The 23,871-nt window shown below is 39.7% G+C and overlaps 1 protein-coding gene across 1 annotated transcript; it reads right to left on the reverse strand.

Moving 5' to 3' along the window:
- Window positions 1-1,550: 1,550 nt before the first annotated feature.
- Window positions 1,551-23,871, reverse strand: LOC139114280 (cysteine-rich secretory protein 3-like). Its single transcript, XM_070675882.1, has 10 exons — window positions 23,504-23,871; window positions 10,830-10,939; window positions 7,741-7,840; window positions 6,824-6,909; window positions 5,794-5,882; window positions 5,130-5,165; window positions 4,767-4,859; window positions 4,196-4,309; window positions 3,561-3,683; window positions 1,551-2,930 (listed from the first exon to the last, which is right to left on the reverse strand). The coding sequence occupies exons 1-10, from the start codon at window positions 23,780-23,782 to the stop codon at window positions 2,674-2,676; spliced, it is 1,287 nt and encodes a 428-aa protein (XP_070531983.1). The 5' UTR covers window positions 23,783-23,871; the 3' UTR covers window positions 1,551-2,673.

Below are 23,871 nucleotides of genomic sequence, written 5' to 3' on the forward strand. Positions count from 1 at the left end.
TTTATTCTCTAGAATGTATCATTTTTATTGCTTTCCGTGTGGTATTTTAAATTAAAAATATGTGTTTAGTGCAATATGAGGAAAAGACTCCACAAATTAAAATGTTATTTTTGTGGTATGAAACAAAAAGTTTTTAACTTTCTTTTACATATTTTATGTTTGGTTATTCTGTTAATGTTTTGTAACAGTTTTTTTATCTATAATTTATAAAATCTTTTAAAAGGGGTAGTAAAGAGGCACTCCCACTTGGTAACATTTTTAAAACACATTTTTTTAATGCCAACAGTCGATATTTGACATGGCGACTCCGCGCGGATCGCGAGATATCGATAAAAACATGTCATTTCCCGAGCGTATTTTTCACATCCCGAAGTTTTACGATCGTTTCTGGTTATGACCCGAAATCCCCCGAAAGTGTGTTGTTGTGCTGATTGACGATATTCTAAGGAGTCCAAAATCGTTCGAATGATGCAATTAATTTATCTCCTACTGCGATGACTTTATATACATCATTATCAATGCCTTTACCTCTGGTAATTCTTTTTTAAAACTTCACCTTACTTTTTGTCGTTTTCATTATTCTCAATCAGTTGTATTAAATTTTTAAACAATACCACATAGATATCAGTTTTTACGTGTAAAATATTAGTTGCCTCTGATGACTACATTTTGTCGTCTGCCACACAGTTACGCGTGGTTCGATACATAGCGGTCGCCGCGTGTGATATGCGCGCATACCACGCGGCGGACACTATGCATACCATGTATCAACCGCACCTATCTGTGCTAGTCACCTATGCGAATTCTGGTGGAATCAGCAAACTTTGTTTTTCGTTTTTTTGCCAAGTCAGTAGGACTCGGCTTTCAACCATGGGACATGACCGCTCACCGACGCGAGTGGTACTGCTGTGGCGTACAGAAGCGTCAGCGTAGACTCGTATTCCATAGCTTAGTTGACAATGGCCCCAGTGCCGAACGTTCTATGTTCGGAAGCTGAATTCAGGTGGGCCACCGGAATTCAAACTTTAACTTTTTTGAGGACATGTTTTTATCGATATCTCGCGATCCGCGCGCAGTCGCCATGTCAAATATCGACCGTTGGCATTATAAAAATGTGTTTTAAAAATGTTACCAAGTGGGAGTGCCTCTTTAAAGTTGAATTGAAACTTCAAACTTTGAAAAGTCTTGTAAATCTTGTATGTGTTTTTGAAGTGTTATACAAAGGATGTATAGTATTTGAGAATACAAATACAGTCAAAATTACCGTGCCCTGTCTATCAACTTAGAATTCCTTGCTTTTGTGCATTCACCTTGTAGCGCTGCTCTTTGAAAATATTAGTTTGTTTTCATACCCTTGCACAAGATTGGAAAGTTACTCTCCTGTGATTCATGCTCTCAATGATTGTATATCGTAATGTGGCAATACAAGTTCCCCTCCTTTGAGGTCGTTTTTAATTTTTTTCAAGCTCCCAGATACTCTGCAGCGCGTATAGCTATACTTCAAAGGCACGCCTTGTGGTGTAGTTTCCATTGTTTTTTTTTATTGTTTTGTGGAATACGGTTTCTTGTATGCTATTCCAGATATCATGACAATCGTTTTCTGTTCAGTTTGACAATACAGCCTGTATGCACGTGACATTCAGTGCTATCGTTGTTGACAAATGAATTTTAGTGAGGACTAATATTAATAACTTTCAACAATTACACGGGATTTATAGTGTACATACTGTGATATATTGGCAAGGATGACAGCAAGTGTTTCAAAATATTATAAAAAGATCAAGAAAACGTATTCGTTTTACACGACAAAAATGCAGATAGCAATGAAGAGCTACTGTTGTTGTCTAGTGTAGTTGTAATTGATGCAATTGTGAAAATATTATCAGGGAGCAAAGCCGTGGGAAGCAATCTACTCTATGTACCAAAAACACTGTGACGTTTACGGATACTTATGATGACGTCACGTCTACTTACATTTATTCACATATACTCAAGGATTGCCACACCAAGTGATCTTTTCAACGCTTTACTCCTACGCGCTTATCTATAATAAATATCAAGTGCATGTCATCTATAGGCTTGCACCATGTCTACTCTTTTGACATGGTGAAACAACTTTGCTGAAAGACAAAGTCCCTTCGCTGTTCCTTCCATGGGTCATCTTTCGACTATTCTATGACCCACTACCTTTGTCAAAGATGGACAACGTGTTAATCATTTTGCAATCATAGAGCAAGAGGTCATTATCTTAACAATATACCACACGTAAAGTATACTTCGGGAAAATATCCGACGAAGAAACGATTGCAACACGCCATGGAAAAGGTTGCGTCGGGAGAGCTGTAAACGTTTCGACTCATTTTCCGTCGTTTTGAAAAATTGCAAGATTATGCAAGCACACATAAGTATTGACGAATAAATTGACGAAATCGCGAAACGGCGAAATGGCGAAATAGCGAAATGAAGGAATAAAAACCCCTGAAAAATAGAGAAATCTATACGACTGTCGAAAAGCCATAGGACGAATTCGGGACGGACGGACAGAGAAAAGCGAGGAAGACTCATTTTGAAACTCATCAAAGCTGAAAAGGAACTTCATATCCACGCGACTATGGGATTTCTCGAGCTCGTGGAATCGCCAGAAAGGTCATTTTGCGGAGAACGATCATCGCTTTACACGTCTACTTTATTCCTCAGGACCACGGCAGTGTTCTTAAGATACAATTTCCAGGTGAGACAAGCAGCGAGTATGACGTAAGCAGTCACACAGCTGGCCAGGACGATGGGAGCCACAAAATTGTAGTCCACAGATTCCGGAAGCGGGTCAACATCCGGGGTATGGTTTGGAGTACCAGCCGTTCCATAAGTTCCGATTTCAGTCCCCCGAGTTTCAGTAATGTTGCTCTGTTGAGTTGTCGATATGAGAGGGTCTGCAACATTAAAAAGACCATCCCTTACTAGTATGGTGAGATTTTTATTCGTCGGGGTAGACACCTCAGTGGGTTTATTTACAGGCCGACAAATATAAATTTGACGATGAGATACAGCTGTATAAGCTTATTGAGTAACTAGCTTAGGTTTGGTACCTTGTTCCTAAATTTATCGGCCGTAAACTTCACTGAGTCGGTGGCAACATACACAGGATCAGCAAGATGTCTTCCTTTGATGAAGTTTTAAAACATTTGATAATTTCCGCATCGTAAATTTCCAATGATCAGAATGCATGCAATTTTGTCTCTGGTGTCATTCTCTTGCTAACATCCTAAATCCTCTAAAATGGAAATTGCAATCTCTTCCCAAAACTGTTAAGCCATCGGACTTAATCAAGATGGTCTTTAGAATTGTAGTTTGGTATAGAAAATGCTATTAAAATGTGAAATTGTTTTCACCCCGTAGTTTTTGTTTTGAGAGAGAGAGAGAGAGAGAGAGAGAGAGAGAGAGAGAGAGAGAGAGAGAGAGAGAGAGAGAGAGAGAGAGAGAGAGAGAGAGGGGAGGGAGGGAGAGCTAGAGAGGGACAGACAGAGACAGTACAGATGGATAGAGAGAGATGTTTGATTTACCACAATGATATGGGTCTCCACTGTCGTCAAAACACTGGCATTCACATGTATTCGCATCTACTAGTCCGGTTCCACACTGAAGACCTTCGCAGCAATGTTCCTGTGGATTGTAAGGTCCGGGATCTGCAGGAAATGAAACTCCTTACGATTAGACAGACAAGCAGACAAACAGGCAGTTGTAATGATTTTATTGAGCCATGGAGGAAAATGGATACAGGTGGAGATAGTGTATCCCGGCATAATGAGAGGAAAGGGGAAGAAAACAGTGATCAACGGACCAGGAAAGCAAACCTAAAATCACAGCCTCAGACAGATATAATTGTACTCATGAAAGCTGAGAACTTGGAATTTGTCAGACACGGGACAAAATAGAGAGAGCCACAAAACGACACGAAAGACACTAACAGAGAAAGAAAATTAGGAGAAGATAAACAGAATGTCACGCGAAACAGAGAGAGAGAGAGAGAGAGAGAGAGAGAGAGAGAGAGAGAGAGAGAGAGAGAGAGAGAGCCCTAAATTCCTCACTTCCATACGACTTTCAAAAGTACCAATTTTACACGAACCATTTGATCTAGCATACCACAGCAACAAAATATGAATAGCCAAATCGAACATCCATATTTTATACAACTCACCGCAATGGTCACACATTTTCACACAGAAATCGTCGACAAATTCCCAGCCAGGCTCGCCGCACAGGAACTTGTACCAACCATTACCGCAGTAATTGTGAGTGTCGTCACATTCGTCTGAAAAGATGGAGGAAAATCAAATGTATTTTCAATCCTTTGAGGTTTTGCCTTAATATTCAGCGTAATATTGCATTGCTATATGTCCATTCAATAGGGAAAACATTAAGTTTAACTTATCCTGTCATCGAGGTTTAGTGGGCGGACGCAGATACGAGTCCATGTCATTGAAGATTTATGATTGTATACCCGTTACCAGAGTTTAATTTACCCAGTAACGACACACATTCAACTGATTTTAGAATTTCGATTTCAATTTATGGATTCTCATAAAGTTAAATTTAATATTCATAAATATGTCAAGATCACTTTCGCGATCAATATACCTATAACTATCAGTACAGTGAATTTAATGTATTTGACGGTACTTCTATCGCAGCATTGTAATTCGTAACGGCTTTAATAAATAAAGCTGCTCACCCTACACTTAAAGTTGGGATAGAGGGCGTTGTCTTACCTACACAGTCAATGCCCATCCATCCTGGTTTACAGGAACACGAACACTCATCGTGGTTGGTTTCTGCACAGTTCAGACACATCAAGGTACAATCTGAAAGTATCGACCACACTTTGAGTATCAATATTAAATGAAAGTAGGTGTAAATCTGAGGTATTAAAACCTAGATATGTCATTCCTTGTGCCGGCATGTTCGTACCTTTGCAGATTATCTATCGTTAAAACTCAAATCACGGAAGAATGAACTCAAACCATTCCAAACACATAATTCGTTGAGGATTGAAACTTGTCTTGATCATCTTCGCATGCGACATACACACAGAGGGCGCCATGATGGCAAGATAAAGCTCGACACGAACTCACCACAGTTCAATCTCCCCTCAATCTTACACTCCGGATCTGTAAATAATGAGAAAGATATGAACAATTCCTTCAGTGGCAGTCTTCTTAATGTAGCAAGTACACTGACAAGAGACCCTGAGTCAATTGTTTCAAGGAATTTGCTGGACAAAGAAGAAACATCGCTTTCTGAATTCATTCTCATCAATTTCACAAGTACATGACACATTTCTTTACTATCTACACAGACAAAAAATGAAAAGAAAAAAACTGAACCCAAGTATTCGTTTGGTGGCATGTATTTAAATCCTAAATCCTATAACAATGCTATGGACGCGTTAGGTGACTGATCGTTCTGTTCCGACCACGGTTACGAGTGTAGTGATACATAGCGGCCGCCGCGTAATATGCATAGATAATATGCACACTACGCGGCGGCCGCTATGTATCACTACACTCGTTACTGTGGTTCGGACGTATGACGTCTCGAGGTCTGTCTTTGGGCACGCAGAAAAACGCCCTCTGGCGACAGATAGTCTGAGTAATATTTTGAAAGCTGAAAAGAAATATAATTTACTTCTGATGAATGACTTGGGAATGCTGATACTGATAATTTGCTTCAGTACTGGTTATCAAGTACATGTACATGTGAGAGCAATGACACAGTGACTTTTACAGGCATACTCACTGCAGAGTCTATCCTCACACCAACTTGGAGACGGACACTGTGAACACACATGACCGCTTTGATAAGGCTGTCTTCCAGGTGAATTGCCCCTGCCATTTGAAAAAAAATAATCCGTAATTGATGAAAATAATAGAAAAATTTAAAACCAGTAGGAGGAACAGACGGAGAGATCGGATTTTAGAGAGTCATCACAGAACCATCGACTTTCTTTCGATGAGAAGGTAAAAACCCATAACATAGAAACAAATTTACACAATCTCGGGACATTGAAGTTTTACAATTCTTTTCTGATCTACCACTTATGGGGATCATTTTGAAGCTCTTGGAGTAAGAACGTTTTTCACAGTCTTCTTTTTTCGAAAATCGAGAAAAAAAATGTATTTTCCCCATAGAGTTAACACAGGGATGCCGGCCATTTTGATTTTCAAGTGTCGGTAAATATTTGGTAATTTGTTTATCTAGTACCAAACTTTTCATGATGACCCCTGACTTTTATACATGATTCCGAAAGGGTATGGTTTACAGTTTCCTTGAGGAAAATTTGGGCAAAAGCTTAAGTCTTTCAATTTCGAGGCGCGAGCTCCCCAGTGCAAGTCGACAATTACAATTTTCTACCCTGTATAGGGTAGCAATGAAAATCTCCCTTCTAATTGTGTATACCACAGAGCGATTTAACCGCCTTTCATATTTTGTGTGTGCATCTCTTTGGCAACTCCAGTGTCAGTTGTTAACACAGATTTCAGTTGACCAGAAATGATACCAACTTCAACGTTTGAAGGCACACGTGATTCACATCACTGACAGCCCTACCCGATTTAAAGGTATACAGTCACCTGTAACTAAATATGTCCATATATGGTCAAAGGGGCGTTCCTTTTATTCAAAATGCCATGGGAGGGCGCTGTTTTTAAAGAGCGGCCACCCGCTTTAAAGTTGTGATTGGTTAGATTTTCTCTTTCCATGGTAACTGTGGCAAAATTGGAACAGGTGACAGTATACTTTTAATGACGTCATATAGAACTATACTTACGCTGGTCTGTAATTACAAGTAGTCAGGTGGGATATTCCACAGTCTAGAATACCACAACCGACTTGATACGATGCTGCCCACGCCACCTGAGTTATTAAACGACAGAAAAATAGATGGTCTAGTGAGACGCAAAGTGAAACTACCAAGAGAGAGTAAAAACGTGTGTGCTGCGACAACATTTCATTGTTTTTATCTTTCCAAATTGTATCGAGCACTGCGCTCAAGACATGTTTAAACGATGCTGTACACTTGCAAATCGCTAATATTTTGGAAATATTTTGTCGAATTTCGAAATTTACTTTTCAAATTTTAATCGGAATGTTGATCTACGATTTAGAGTGTTGACATTTTGTATCATTTGACAAGAAACCAGTCATAGTGTACAGTCTGATACCTTGTCAAATAATGAAAAAATGTCAAAACTTTAAATCTTAAAATAACATTCCGATTAAAATTTGAAAAGTTAATTTCGAAATTCGACAAAATATTTCCAAAATATTAGCGATTTGCAAGTGTACGGACATCATCGTGTAAACATCTCTTAAGCGAAATGTGTACGATCAACTTAAATACATATCCCATCAGAAGTATGATACTGAAGCCATGGAAATGACTGGAAGTCGTCTTCGACATTTTAATTTGACTTGTGCGAAAATTGTGAACGAATAAAGTTTAAAATTCAAGTGAAAATGTTAAGAACGTGAAAAACTGCAGCCATCGAAACGATACAGATATTGCAGAAAGCCCATCCACGCACGTAACTGGCACAGACGTGAAGTCTTGACAACTAGGAGTGTCACACAGAGTACATGTCAGCTACAGGTTAACAGATAAAACTCTATTAAGAGATTAAGGTGAAGTCTTGACAGGATAAATCTCGGCTAAACAGAGAACGTTTTGATATTTGTCAAACATACCTGGGTGTAGTGACCGCACAATTTACCCGGTTCACAGGTCATCGTATCATAGTCGTAGAACACGTATTCACTGAACCACGCGTTGATAGCTCTCACTAAGCTGAAATTATGAATAACTTTTCTCTGTAATTCTTACAAAATGGGAACGCTGTTGTGAGGCTAGGTTTAACGGGAGTGGGTCATCGGAGGTCCGGGACCCATACGACCGACTTAAACACTGTACGTTGGCGATTGATTAAAGTTAAAACATGATTATCATGATGTGCATCGCAAAAAAATAAATGTTGCCGCTGTGTTGACGTGATTCATCTAGATATCATGTATGAAATACATCGTTTGAGAACAAGAAATCGCACAGGCGCAGTTCCGACGATCCACTGCCTTTTAAGGTCAATGAGCTGCATTCTTTGCACTTTGGTGACCTGAAATCATTTTGTCATTTTCTAACAATATTCTCTGAATTCTACTCATTAAACGAAGTAGTCTCTTGTTGAATTCAATCGTAAAAGGACGGGAGATTAAGCTTGACATTTTTCACTCGCTGTTTTTCATTTTCCCGTCATTTTCAAAAAACTAGGTAGTGTTACAAGGAAGAACACGAATGCAACATCCAAACGGAGGCCCACTGCGTATATGCATGGAAGCGAGTTGAGCGTCCGTTCGTAGGGTATCTTGCAAAAACTTGCATATGCAGTTTCAGTCTGTGGTTAATATACATTTGTAGTGCGTACATTTACATGAACATTAATTTGAAAGGGGGGTGGAATTATGAAAATATTGTAGGAAATTGTAGCGTATGGGTCTTTAAAGCATCACCGCAAGCTATCCACAGAAGGAATTTAATTGACGAAGTTCATCAAACCGCAGTCAATACTGCGTGGTGCTTGACACGTTCGGGGTCTCATATTTCATGAAGTTTAATTTTACCAGCGACTAGCAGCTTAGACAGGCATTAACGGGGTGATTTATTGTTCGTGAGTAACTTCAATTAAAATGTCGAAGTATTCCGATCAGACAGCCCTTCAGCTTCTCGCTCGCACCTTTTCACAAAGAACCCATTCACAGCTGATGGCCGACACAGGAATGTGATTTATAGATTGAGATTCATGTATTTCGCACGCTTGCTGAGATTTTGTGTGACTGAATGTTTTCGCGCGCAATTTCGTCCAATAAGATTTATGGGAACGACCTGCGCAGTCATAGGTTGCCCCGTAATAGACTTGGGGACGGACTATTAGATTTTGGGAGGGTCAAAAGTAGTAAAAACAAGCTTGTATAATTTGTCAAAATACCAACATGAAGGGGAAATGAAAAAATGTTGAACAGTTTGCATTTTCTGCTTATTACGAAACAAATAGGTCAAATCTTGTAAGGTGAAAAAAATGGCACGCTCTCACTCTAACAAACCCCTCCACATATATACTAGAACATCTCTGACTTACATTTGTAAGGTGCATAATACAAGATGCTTTGAGCAACTTGAGGTATTCCTCTTTCTTTTCAAAGTATGTCTTCGAGATACTTTGAAGTTTACCCATCAAAGTTCCATGTGAGAATTTACGGTCGTATGCGCCTCGAAAGTGAAAGACTTAAACTTTTGATAAAACTTTCCTAAATGGAACATTCGACCATTCCCTCACTAAATCAAGAATAAAAATCAGGGGTCACCTTACAAAGTTTGGCACTAGAGAAACAAGTTACCCAAGATTTATCGATATTTGCAATTCGAAATAGCCGCCGTCCCTGTATGCAGTCAGTATGGAAAAGTAAAATTTTCGATTTTCGAAAAACTAAGGCATCTAATTTCTGTTTTACTTCAAAATGAACCCCCCGAAGTGGTTGGATCAGAAAAGAATTGCACAAATCTGAGTGTCCAAATGTCTGTCCCACCGAGACGCATTCTACCCACGTGTATGTCTCTGTGATGCTATAAAATTGATAATTGACGACCATTGGGTAATTATGCCCTCTGCAATTTTTGGTAAGAGCTTCTTGACACTCCAACCATATAAGTAGAGGGGGAACTACTGTATATGCACCAAACAAGCAAAGCCGGTATGGATAGCAAGCAAACATTCATTAGAAGTACCTGGAAAATTTTCTTGAAAAAAAAAGGGGCGACTATTCATTGCTCGCCCTATATGCGTTCGCTTTGCATGCCAATGTGTGGAAAGCTATAAATGACTTTAAATTCCGGTAAATTTTGGAGACCTACAATACAGGTGTTGAAATATGACATTGTACTCGTGAGTTGTCGTTCAGGCGCCGAGCAGTCTAGCTATTAGATGAAATCTTGACATCATCAACTTGAAATAAAGTGCATGGCAGTAGGTGTCTCAAAGACCCCCTTTGTTCTCCATCAGTCGACTATGGCGGCCCCTGATTACGTCAAATTCTTTCGGCCAATTACTGCCATTCCTGAGAGCAGGTAACCTGTTATACTTGGATGAAGAGCTCGTTTCACATTCATCTAACCCTACAGCTCTGTAAATGAATGGTGCCAAAGTGTAGATAACATGGAACTGTCATTTGTCACGGGTGTTCGATTGTCTGTTTAATGTCAGGGTTATCGCCGTGAAGTGTCCAAACGCTAATCTAACAAATTAAGGACATTTAGGCCACTTCAGAAATTTTGGAAGATATCCAAATTTGTTCACGGCGTGGGAAAATAATCGTCTCTTGAAGATCTACGTTGGAAATCTCGAGAAATGGGAATAATTGGACAGCTGGTAAGTGAGGCAGTCAAAATGTATTCTTTCAGCCAGTACGTGGGTATTTCTCTCTCAGCCAGGTGTCCATGAGCAAAACCTAGCTCTCTCGCAAAGTTGTCTGTAGTTGGTCCGTTTATTTTTGTGTCATATTTCATCTGTGAATTTTCTAAAATTCATAAACCAGTGGCACATTATTTCAGTCAAGTTGTGGGTCAGCCCCAAACCTTGCGACAACCTTGTAAACGTACACTATCGACAGCGGGTGTCCCCCGAGTTATTGGTTCATACATATTTCCGATTTGTTCAACATTTTAAAAGTATCTTTATCGTCTAAACCGTACTTGCTGTCATTTGTTCGTTACCATGGCGAATACTCACTCACTATGCGTGGCAAGGTTTTGTCCGTAGTCCACTGGGTAACTCGGATGAGCAAAGACACACCCTTCGGACCAGTTCTGTGCCAACAAAGACAGCTCCTCGTCCCAGACCTAAAATAGCGAAAAATCGTTATTTATGAGCGTTTGCAAAAATCCCGTTAGAGCACGAAAGCGTGAACGAAGAATACAAAAGATGTTTTACTTATCTTTGATTTATGATCTGGCTGTCAGATTATAAGGTTATTAATAACTCCGAAGTTGCTATGGGTTACTTCACTTATTTTCAACCAACGTGTGTGTTTAGCTGAAAGTATATTCTGCACGACAGCGTGTACGTTCCTCAACGAGACTCACGCAATACCTGTGACCATAAGGGGAGAATCGGCCTCTTGAAGAATATATATGATGGACAATGACAGCCAAGTGAAAATGCATGATGGGGAAATTGGTAGCTTCAAGCTTTGCGACCCCGAAGTGCGGTCTACACCGTCAACGACAATGGCCTTGCTCCCGCAGCGGAGAATATACTCAAAATTCTGCCCTCTTTATAAACTAAATCAGTTTCCATCCTTCATAAAATTGCAGTGTACATAATATGATAAATTATTTTGAAAGGGGGAATAAGTACTTATTTTTCGTAAAACGTTAGAAAACAGGTGCTTACTACTCCAACTGGGGATGTTAATATATCGAGAGTAGAACTTTTGATTGGTATTATGCAGTATCGACGTCGTCGAAAACAACCGCTCGGTACGCCCGCTATCGCCGCAGCGTCTAAACCTCGGACAAAGTTTCTAAAACCGGGTTTTCCGCAAAACAGCATGACCCTCAAGAAAACGTGATATGGATGTTCTTTCAAGAGTAACAGAGTAAGAACAGCTCATGGGCCTTAGGAAATTGAAATGAAACAAATGTACCCTTGAACTTGGAAATCTGCCTGTTTTAGATTACGCTAGCTTGCAATATTTGTGCGTGTCGACTAAACCATAGAGATAGAAGCGAGACGACCTAGATTTTCAGGCGACAGACGATCAATAATAATGTTAGTGTTTATTGTTTGGCGCCCTCCCTTGAGCTGAAAGTGCCAATTTAACCACTTGTCCCGAGCAGTTAGTGGACTCTCTAAAGAGCATGCGCACAATGCGTATCGGCAAACCAGACATAGTCGTAATTTATAACTGTTTCATTTTGTCACTCTTGAAAAGCTGTTTGTTTAGCATGCCCCAGTCAATGGGTCGCTTGTCTGCGATTGATCGAAGTCGCGAGGTCAAAGGTCATCATCGTTACCTGTCCTACAGTGTAAATATTTTGTCATAAGTGATTTGTTTTAAAGTTTAGTGTATAAAACCCTTTAAAATAAATTTCGAACCATTTTACATATATTTTGTCATCAAGCTTCACATTTTTTCACTTTATTTACCTGCTGTGAGAGAGAGAGAGAGAGAGAGAGAGAGAGAGAGAGAGAGAGAGAGAGAGAGAGAGAGAGAGAGAGAGAGAGAGAGAGAGAGAGAGAGAGAGAGAGAGATTTGGAAGATATTGTGGATGTATGCCATACAATAATACATTGCTCAGTCTTCACAACTTCTTAGGGTGACTTTTTACGTCTTGTGTTTACAAGTGTCGGTCACTGAAATAAGCGATGGTTGAGAACAACTTAATACCAGTCTCGAGCCCACCTGGAAAGACGATCTCAATGAAAAACAGACCCCCTCCCCTAAAAAAAAAAAAAAAAAAAAAAAAAAATTTCGCCTGGTTTCAGTATACGGTTGTTCTGAATGGACACGCATAGTCCATGATATGTCCGTGATGACAACCGCTGGTGGCGATAAAAATTTGACGCTGAGAGTAGCTAACGTTTTCCTGTAAGTATTGTTTTTTGACACCATGGGTTTAAATCTGGCTTGTACGTTTCTTGTGTTTTTCCCGCAACATTTTTAATCTCACATGTAATACATGTAAAGTACAGCAAATCTGATATTGAAACTTTTAGATGTGCTATTGATTGGATCAAAATGATTTGGCCTGACTTCGAGGAACAGCGTACGATTTCCTGGGTACCTCCCAGTTTTGTTTTGTTTTTGTTTTTTTTGAGATCGAACGAGAGAATCTCGGTCATTAAAGAGCTGTTGTTTGTTTCACAGCTGGATAGAATGAGGTTTTGGAGGATAGTACATAGAATGAGTCGTTCTCTATCACACTTCACGTCACTTCTAGGCACCCGTAGAAAGCACACCCATAAACATTAACTTTATCCCCAGTAATCTCTCAATATCAATCATGATTCAATACGCCATCATAAAACATTTTAATGGGCAAACCAACTCAAATATTTGTTAATGGTATCAAATAATGGTGGCAAGGCTAAACTGAATTGCAATTCATTTTGATTTTATTTTGCATGAGGGGGATCAATTCGGCTTGGTTTAAGCTCAGTGTGATAGAGAGACCGCGGTGCAAGCATGGCAGGTGTGCTGCGATAGCAATAGTGCAGGAGCTGGCTTTGCGACCGTCCTTTCAAAATCACCAAAGTGGGGTACCACGATTACGCATTCATCGACCGACAAAATGTTAAAGTGTACTACACCAACGATGTGACAGTATTGATCTGTGTCACTGGGCCTCTCGTCTATGCGAGTAGACTGTAGAATAGTAAGTCTCACAGAAGGGTGACGCATGTTTGCAAGAACCTAACGGGAAATACTGCCTCTTGTTCAGAGACCAAGAAATCGCCCGGAAACTGTGCGAAAATATCAACGCGACACCTATAGAAGGAAGCTTTACGCTCTCAGCACCTGACGATGGCGTTTAGGCGGCAACCCTGCGCATGCCTGTCAAGCATTACTTGGTTTCATCCTGGGGTCTTAATATCAGGCGTGTACTCGAAAAGGCAAGACATGTGTGAGTTGACAGCTTGGCGCTGATATCATTGTGTCGGTAAGGTACGTCAGATGGAAATAATAGCGGTCGTTAACTGTCAAAAGCGTAGAATAATCCCCTATAATTCGCATTGAATAAGAAAAGCCACTCCATGGTAATTCGTGTCAACTTATTCTGAGCGGGCGCGGATTAAAGTTGTCAAGACCAGTTAGCTATGTAAGTCCAGATGTTGTGTAGACGATAGCACTCAGGAGAGATAATCATTGCAACGATATTGCAATTTTCCCATCCACAACGCAATAAATCGCGACACTTTAGGCCCGGAGAACCGGGGCGACAGAAGGTCATGCTACGCAACAGTTGTTCGGGGACCGTACATTCCATACTTAGTGTTCGTCAGATTACATTACTCAGGTATTCAATGGATCTGATTACAACAATGCGATTTGGGCGAAAAATTGAAACGAATGTTATCTTAGTTTATCGATACAGGATAAAAGAATTGCTGTACACCGTTATTCTATCTGGGATGCTTTGGATAAAAATCGTAATTCTTAAGAATTATTCGTGTTACCCTGATAAACTAGTCAGGGAGATTTACGTCCGTCCATAGGACAACTTGACTCCTGGTTAACGTTTTACCAAGTTCTTTCTAAAGCCTTTCCAGCAATACCGCGCGCCACATTCGTCAGAAAATGGCAGTTGCAAAGACTGAAGCTAGAGTAAGTAAACTCTTTGTTTTGCACGCGTAGGTTTTTCTGAGTTTTCGCTCATTTATTTTTGCTGAGTCATTTAGACAAATAATGTAAAATAACATTTTAACGTACGGCATATTTGCTTGACTTATTGGAAGGTGTACCCGTGCTGCGATATATTTTTATTCTTTTCCTCAATAACCGAATTTTGACTGTGATGACTCAGCTAAATCTGAATCAGCGAAACCAAAATACATGGGCGGTTGTTTCTTGCTGAATTTTCCATAGTTGACGATATTCTGTCGCAAAACAAAGCCATGACTTTAAATTGCAACAAAGTACTTCCTTACAACAGTCAAATGACAACCTTGGAACCAAGTGGTTGAGTAAAATGGTATCCAGGAATATAGTTACAGGAATGAGCAGGTTGTATGAGAAAACTGTCAAATTATGGCATACTGATTTTAGGTTAATTTTTAGTCTCTTTTTTCAAGCGCTTACCCGCCTACCTTTCGAAATTTTGACGGACGCAAAACGAAGTTTTTACTCACTCTGGCAAAATTAATATTGGTGATGCAACGTCGGAAATATTTTGAAGAGACATTGTGAATTGAAGCCACACCTGTTTCTCGAGTCATTTGTAACTCGGCAGATTTTTGGAGCCGTTGTTGTATCACTCGGTTCCTCTATCCTGGAACGTCCTAATGATAATTTTCTATAAAAATTTACCAAGCAACCACCTGTTCATGAGTGCCTCAAAGGAGTTTTAAAATCGTATAGTTTGATATTTTACGGACGTATTTTACCTCTTCTCACGTTATTATGAAATACACGCGGTCACGTTGGCGTGTTCAGAGCTGGACCAGTGCTATGCGGAAAGGAATGTGTGCAGCCATTTGAAGTTCGGGGGCTTGTGACCACAAAATATCACCAACGAGTGTTTTGATTGCACAAAACTTAATTCAGCACTTGTGTTTTGACACAAGTAGAGACAAGTACACGCAAGAGTCTTGGAATAGCGTCATCGGTTAGTCAGTCAAAATTGACCGGCAAATAATCGGATATTTTCAGAACTACGCGACGTCACATCTTTGTAATTTTTGAGACATGCTGTTTTCAGATTTCAAAAGTAATGATTTTGCTGCTTGAAATACGAAGAGGAAGTCTCAAAAACGTTTCAGTGGCGATTCAATAACAATAAATCAGCGCCTCGGGGACAGAATTTCAGACTCCAAAACTTTTACAATACTGTGTTCTAGTTTGGCCAAGTTTGAAAGTCAGAATATCTGCCCAAGACGTATTCTAACTTAGTATATAGTTTCGAAATTCTGCATTTGAGGAAAACGAAATCAGAACCAGAACATGAATACAAAACCAAGATAGACTTTAAGCATTTTCTCAGGTTCTGCCAGATACTACTCCCATGAATAATATTAAGAAGGTGAATGACTGAAGATTAAAAATATGACCGCTTTGCCTGAGAAGGAGACAGTTTGCCCTCCTTTCGGTACTGTGACCGCCTGACCTTTTATATGTGAAGTAAATCACGAATTAATTAATGGGCATGTTGACATACCAGGCATTAGTACAAAATCTCATTCAGAAGTTTAGCTGAAAATCTCATTTATAATTTTCAACTTGTGTTTAGGTGTATAATTGTCTCATCTGATTGTTTGCCCTGATATCGTGAAGTTGTAGTTACGAGATACGGAGAGATATGTTTTTGTCATCTTCTGAACGTTGCATATACTGTCTGCCTAGCCAGCCAACAAGACGAGTTATATGTCATGGCCTCCTTTACCGTAGCTAACAACGGTAAAGTGCTTCCAAGCTCGAAAAAACAGGTGTCTCGCAAGTTGCGTTTCCAACATGCTGAACTGCCAGCCCCGCTCTCTCTCAAAGTTTACAGTGTCGGTTAAGTGCCGTTGTGTATTTTAGATTTAGGGTACCATAAGCCGTCTCGATGAAAGAGGTTTGTAGTATTTCTGATCGGCCTTGTCCCAGTTTGACGCACTGCCCAAGTACGCTGTTAAAGACAACGTTAAATGGTATGAATTTTTTTGGGACCTGGCTCTTGTTCTGCGCTGAACTGAGAATGCGTCCGATATCCTTGTTTGTCAATGGACAAAGTAGAGTTTAGGTATGGCAGTGTTATTTTACATATGAATATTCGGCACAACCACCGTTTAGAGTTGACGTGATGTCGGACACGATTTCTTGCTGATGACGTCACATTTGAAGATGCCAGACAAACTGAATCTTTTTAAAAATTCTGGATATGAATGACGTGCGACTTGCTGTGCAGTGCCATCGTAGCTTGGTATTTCTAGATTTTACTTCCAGATTTAACAAAGTTCCGAAAGATGTTTTTCAGTTTTTGGTCTACTTCGAAGTACGACGAATTTAGGAACAGTGCATCCTTTAGATTATTATAAAGCTTCCTTTTAGACACAGCTTTCCAAATTGATTTTACAATAAATTTTATTTTATTTGTAAATTAAATTAAATTAAATTAAATTAAATTAAAGTGGATTAGATTCATTGATTGAATTAAATTAAATTAAATTAAATTAAATTAAATTAAAGTGGATTAGATTCATTGATTGAATTAAATTAAAATAAAATAAAATTTTAAATTTTGTTTACTTACCCTTCTTCCTCGTATGTAATATTTAAGCAATAAAGCACACCGTGCGATGGTATACCACTCGATTTTGACCAGTTCACGACATATATGCACGAGCGATAGCGAGTGCATATATGAAGCGAACTGGTCAAAATCGAGTGGTATACCGTCGCTGGGTGTTATTTATTGCAGTTATATCAGTATATTGAAATTCTGGCTTGGAACGCCAAAAACGGAATTTTGCTAAAGCTGAGAGCTCGCGCGTATGCCATCGTGGTATATCGCAAATATACCACGGTTCTTTTCGCGTCTCGACCAACCAGATCGCTGTATTTGGGCCACCTATATACTGGTATGATATAGCCATTATGAAACTCTAGGCCACTGCTCTAGGCGAATATACTGTGACGTTTATGTGGATACGTCAACACTGGAGTTATGTCTTACGTATTACACAAATTAATGTCCATGGATAGGCTGTCTCACGCGCTGCTAAAAGAGAGCGAGTTTCGGTGGACGACGGTATTGATACCATTTCGTTCAATGAGCCAAAAATGTATCACCATGTTAGGATGGACAAAAGATAAAACTTCATGCTCGCACACAAAATACGACCCGTCGCTTTGATCGATGTAGCATGGACATAAATAGATGGCGGGTTTAGTATATGAATATTGTTTCCACTTTGAGGTACCGCGTTTTTCTTTACACATCGGCATCCCCCGTGACCCTTTTTTCTTTATTAGTTGTTAAGCAGAGACCCTAATCTTACATCGGTTTACTTACCGTAACAGGTTACGGCTCCTTTCCGATAATGTCGTATATGTAATATCGATTAATGTCGTATATGTAATATCGATTATGAGATTCTTTACAGACAGATCGAGTCATCGTTATCAGCGTTTGAACGGAGATAATAACAGACTAATCCCTTATTGACTATTGATCGGTGATTCATAACTATTATTGTATCTTTTTTTTTGTTTTTTACATTAACGTAGTCTGCTAGCTTTGTTTTCGAAGTCGAGTCGAAAAGTTGACTTTTGGAAGACAGTCATTAACGATGACGCAAGAATAAACATGACTATGTAAAATGACAATGGGTTTCTCCATCGTAGGCAGATCTTCATTTACGAACTGTTACATTGTAAAGTCCTTCTTCGAGCATATAGGCTGTTTGGGCGTCGTGCTCCTCTCAAATGTACGAGAAGTGATCGACCCATCGTGATTTCAAGTAAGCATATCTTTAGCCTGAAAATTGTGGAATTAGTATCGAGGTTAATACTCATGAAATCTCAAGCCGACCTCCTAGTCGTGTTTTATGATCTTTATATTGCATAGTATTACTCATCATAAGGTATACAGGGTAAAAAACCGTCCAAAAGTGAGTGTCTTTTAGGAGAAAATGTCTTGGACTATGGTGATGGGCTGTGACAAACACAGAAAGCCATAACCCACAAGGCAAACCTATGATGTGGACCAGGTGTCATGCTAATTGACATAGAGACAGACAATAGACCAGTCGGAAATGTCAAAGAAAATGCCGGATTGACGGAACCTAAATTTGGATTTCTAAATTTCGGAGCCGGAAGATTAAGTTGTATCGATATTCTCTTTGGGTATCGTTGCCCTCTGCCAAAAAGTTATCAAAGTGTATCGATCCATATAGTTGTTTACAAAATACTGGCGCCCGTGTGCGGTACATACCTATATATCTTATTAGGAGAAAGACGTCAATTTTTAACATTTCACAGATTTCGACAGACAAGTTATTTACTTTTAAAAAAAAATAATTAATTCATTACCAACTTACTTATAAACTTAGCTCTCAGATAACTACTGATATTCTGCTAAGTTTCTATAGAACAAATGTTATGATTGTTTCATCGGAAATTTTATACCAATAACGTCATTTATAGTTCTTGTTCCTCTTCGCATTTGTGTTGAAACTAAATAAAACTACTGCGTGGGCAAACCTTGACTAGATTTCCTCGTATTGACGCCAGCGCGCTTTGTTGAGTTTTGTTTCATCTTCAACTCCATGGAAACAATCTGCCTACGATCGGTGAGTTTCTGTCTGCGTTGCTGTCGGATTGTATTTTTTACGTTTAGATCATTAAAAATTCAAATTACGTGCCTGCCAGTATAGAAATGATTTACGCGAGATATCATCGCTGTGGCCACTGCAGTGCCCCCGGCAAGCCGAGGCAATGGTCGAAGTGACTCTACGTCAGAATCGATGTACCTTACCCGTCTCACCACCAAACTGTTCTATCGTTAAGCATTTGCGGTCAAGCATGAATACAGGTGTAACAGTTGGTAAACCGAGGACCGAAAAAACAGTCTGGGCATGCACTGACTGTAGTAAATTGTTAAATTTAGTAGATTTGGTAAATCACCGGTTGATCAAAGGGCAATATAGCGATTTTTCAACGATATCTGTTCAGCCGCTTGTCCTAACACTCCCTTCTCTTCAATAAGAACATAAAAATTTGAGTCAGAATTTAATTTCTGTCCGTCGAAGGTAGCATGATCTTCAGATCGTGTTTGCGCACGATTTCTCTTCTTTTGGTGCACTTTCGTGTCTGAGTTCTCACTCAACTTTAGACATCTCGACATGAGCTTACACACCGTCAGTAGAAATGCCACGCGAGCATTATATTGGTCTCAGTGCTGTTATTCAGCGTGCCAATAGTATCGCGTTCAATCGTCAGAGTTGAACAGTATTTCAATGTTCCATAGAGTCTGATTTCTTTCGAGAGTATTAAAAAATCGACGATTTCGTTGAAAAGGAAGGAGATAGCAGAACAAGTAGTTGAATTGTAAGGATGCTTTGGATTTTTAGGTTGTCTGAAATTGTTATATGCTTTTGAAGGTTCAGTGGAACGCCTTTCCGCGCACAACTGAAATTTGTGAGTATATGAGGGCGTTGCTACCTATCTGCATCAGGGTAGGCCTGTTCTCGACCCATCCCACCTTTTAATATCCGAAACGCTGACATGATTTACATGTGCCTTGCAATGTTATCACATGCATTATAGAACTGCTTGTTTGTAAACTTAGTACCCAAATTCCCACTATGGGACAATCAGGAATTTGCCGAAGTCGCACGTAACCGTTTTGCACCATAGAGCAACACAACCATGTTTGGCAACCAGGTCAATATTTTCGAACACCCCTGCCATTGATTTCTTTTCTATCACAATACCACTGAGTTTTATAACGGTGTTAAACGTGACTGAGTTGCGTTTTCACTTGTGTCAGTTGGACCACTCAATCGCTCGTCAAATCAAGCTGCCGAGAATACTATATAGCAACACTAGTCCATCTCTGTTGCGGAAATATATATTCGTTTCAGCCTAGCTCCTCCAGTCAATTGTCGGGATTTCGACCACTTTACGCTGACACATAACCATCAAACTAAAAGAGTATTGCCTAGTTTGTTTGGACCAATTTTGACGTTTTTACAACCAAACTGTCAGCATGTACGAGCAACAGGCTCATGGACTTGTAGACTACCTAAGGCCCGAAATCCGCTGTGAGCTCAGCGACGTCAACCTGGCTGCAATAAATCATGCTTTAATTAAGTCCTTTGCATGGCCGGCCGAGAGAGGCGTAAACTTCACCGGTACATAGCCCAGCCCGCGTTTCATCGCTCAGTTGTCGTCGCTGACCATTGTGAACCGCACAAAGATGATATAAGTTGTTCCGGTGCAGTTTGCTTGGCAGTGTCGCGCTTAAACGAGAGCATTACGATTCTGACCACAGACATTGGCTAAGATGTGAACACCTGCGGTTCTAACCACAAAGAAATGATCGAATTTTAGAGGCATTTTTTTTACAGAAAGGCATTACCACTTCTGCACCAGAGCCCGGAACTTAAAGGTTACAAATCTATTTTCCCAGCGACAAAGTCATAGATAACAGGGGATTTGTCGCATTGTCTCGTGCCAAGTACGAGATCGAGGCGTGCTGTAAGACTTTGCAAAGTTTCAAAAGCATGTCAAAGTCATCTGTACCCTGTGTTCTGTATTGGTTACGCGTCAATGTTGTGGACATTGGCATCTACTGACGTATAGGGATCGGTTTTGAATGCAGCTTAGGCCTAAATGAACCTTGTCTTGTCGTGGTCGCTAATATCTAAATGACTTCCATCATCCTCAGCGTTGAGAAATACTGGCCAAGCAACGGGTCAAGTATCTTCCGAAATAGTTTAAATGGACCGAGTGCTATGTACTTGTCCTTCTGTAACTCTTTTTTACCAAAAACAGAATAAGAATAACAAATCTGGCAGTAGTCCAATCCACGCACCACATACACGTTATTTACACAACCTATTAGTACGGACAAGCAAGTATACGGTACGTTGGGTAGATGGACAGAAAGACAGAGAATCGAGCTGTCAGACGGATTTGTCAGAAAAAGGCAACAAGAAAGAAGAAAAAGATGCTTGCTTTTGGAAAAGGAAAAGGAATATAATGCATTGCGAACTCTTAAGGTAGTATGCGCCTCGAAAGTGAAAGATTTACACTTTTGCTCAAATTTTCCTCAAGGAATATTTGCAATCCTTCTCTTTCAAAATCAAGAATAACTAGAGAAAAAATTAACCAGAATTTACCGATATTTGAAATTCAAAATGGCCGCCATCCCTGTGTTAACTATATAAAATTTTCGATTTTCGAAAAATCAAGACGGTGAAAAGTTTTCTTATGCCAATAGCTTTAAAATGAGCCCCCACAAGTGGTAGAAAAGAATTGTACAAGTTTGAGATTCCGAATATCTGTCCCCGAGGCGCGTTCTACCTTAAAGGAATGTTGAATGCTGATGCCTAAGCTTATCGTCTGCGTTATCAGCAAATTTTTCATCTGGCGCGGCGTAATGACAGCCGTGACGATGACGCCACCTTGTATCATTTGAGTCTCTTAACAAGATAAATGCATTGATACATGAAGAAATAAACACAAAAGTAAATTCTATTGTTTGTTGGCAACAGTGTGACGCTCAACAATTTTTTTTAATTCGGATAAACTGATATTATCTGTGATTTTAAGTTTGTATGGTTTACCGTGTTGTAAATAATGACTAAAATATGAAAAAAACCCAACTTCGTGACAGAGAATGATATCACACTTCATCCAGCTATGGAGTATAGTTTGCAGAAATAGTTTCATTTATTTGTCATAATCTCACTACGGAGGTTTGCCGCCATGATCTTGTATACAGTATGTGGTAGCAAAGGAGAACGCTATCGCTCGTACGGTTTAGGAAAACGCGGGACGATTGACAATACAATAGAAACAATACTTTAAGGTAGAACTTGCTTCAGGGACAAACATTTGGATTCCCGATTTTTTTCCATTCTTCTCTGATCTACCACTTGTGACGGTTCATTTTAAAGTTCTTGGAGTAATAAATATTTTCACCATCTTAGTCTTTTGAAAATCGGAAATTTAATTTGTTCCATAGAGTTGACAAAGGGATGGCGGCCATTTTGAATTCCAAATATCGGGTACGTGTGTCAGGTAATGTGTTCGGTAATTTGTTTCTGTAGTGCCAAATTTGCACGGTAACCCTTGATTCCTATCCTCATATGGCTGAAAGTTTAATTGCGGAAAATTTGAGCGAAAGTTTAAGTCTCTGTCGAGGCGCATACTACCGTTAGTTCAAAGTTTCAATATTATATTCGAGCAGAATACATACTTTGGGCTCGAATTGGCGCGCACACGATAATCGAACGTGTTGTATTCATGGGTAAGATGATTAATGCTCTTAATAACATGAAGCTTGAGTCTTCAAGTTTCTTAAAGAGCCATTAGCTGTAAATTTTGATGAGTTTTTCACTACTTTTTAAATGTCAAATACAGTTTCTTGTTCTCTTCCCCATAGACACACGGTATTCAGCTGGTCAACTCAGCCTTTACATGCGTAAGTGCATTGAAACGTGAATTCTGGTACGGACTAGAATTCAAATGTAAACAATAACAGTGCATTTTCGTATAGACATACAACTAAATCGTGAGTGTTTCAACATGTTCTGGGGAGTAGAACAAGAACTTGCAATTAACACAAAAACCAAAACAGTGAGAAATTTTCAGTAAAATGTATAAAACAGGGAGGGAAGAGAATAAGCCAATATGGGTTCTCCGAGACAACACCGATAGCATAGCTTTCCACTGGTTTTACATCAACTCAGATTCGTTTGACGGCATAGGTGCCATAAACAACAAAACAAATCATATGGTAGACCAATTTTATGTGCATGAACATCTATCTGTGGTAGATAAATGGAAGGTGAAGCGTACACCAGTTCAATTTTCATTTACTGGAGAAACACGTGTTTGTGATGATTGTAAAAATGTAAGAAAAACCAAACTCGTTTTACCATAGACCCTCGTACCTGTTGCCGGAAGATACCTTTCATGTCATCTGAAATGACTGAAAACGTAAAATCTAATATCTTGAAGGTTAAGGACCTACCATCTTCATCATATCTGACGCCTCCGGCTCCACAATCTTCCTCAGATCGTTGTGTGTGTCCACGATCGCGTTGATTTGGTCCTCGGTAAACGGCCAAATCCACGGTCCCAAATCCTCTTCCGCGCTTCTTTTGAGAATCCGATCGTACGCCTCCGATTTTTGCTCCTGAAGCCTCACGCCCGTCGAATTTCCTTTGATAAACGGAATTAACATAGGAAGCAGACACAGGTAGCCGTAGAGGAACCGTGACAAAGTTGTCGACATCCAAATTTTTAACATATTACCTTTTTACGCTTGACAATGTCTTAATAAATAATCGAAAGTTGATCGACGGGAAAGCCACTTCATGAAGACAGGCCCAACGCCAG

The sequence above is a fragment of the Ptychodera flava genome, chromosome 16 (genome assembly GCF_041260155.1).
Source record: "Ptychodera flava strain L36383 chromosome 16, AS_Pfla_20210202, whole genome shotgun sequence".
Lineage (NCBI taxonomy): Eukaryota > Metazoa > Hemichordata > Enteropneusta > Ptychoderidae > Ptychodera > Ptychodera flava.

What these genes read in the sequence shown, in the direction of transcription:
- LOC139114280 (XM_070675882.1), bottom strand. Translation starts at nt 23,782, where the DNA reads ATGTTAAAAATTTGGATGTCGACAACTTTGTCACGGTTCCTCTACGGC. An exon ending in GATGGGCATTGACTGTGTAG is followed by an intron (nt 4,310 to 4,766) that starts GTAAGACAACGC and finishes CCATCTTTTCAG; the next exon opens with ACGAATGTGACGACACTCAC. An exon ending in TGGAGACCCATATCATTGTG is followed by an intron (nt 2,931 to 3,560) that starts GTAAATCAAACA and finishes TTAATGTTGCAG; the next exon opens with ACCCTCTCATATCGACAACT.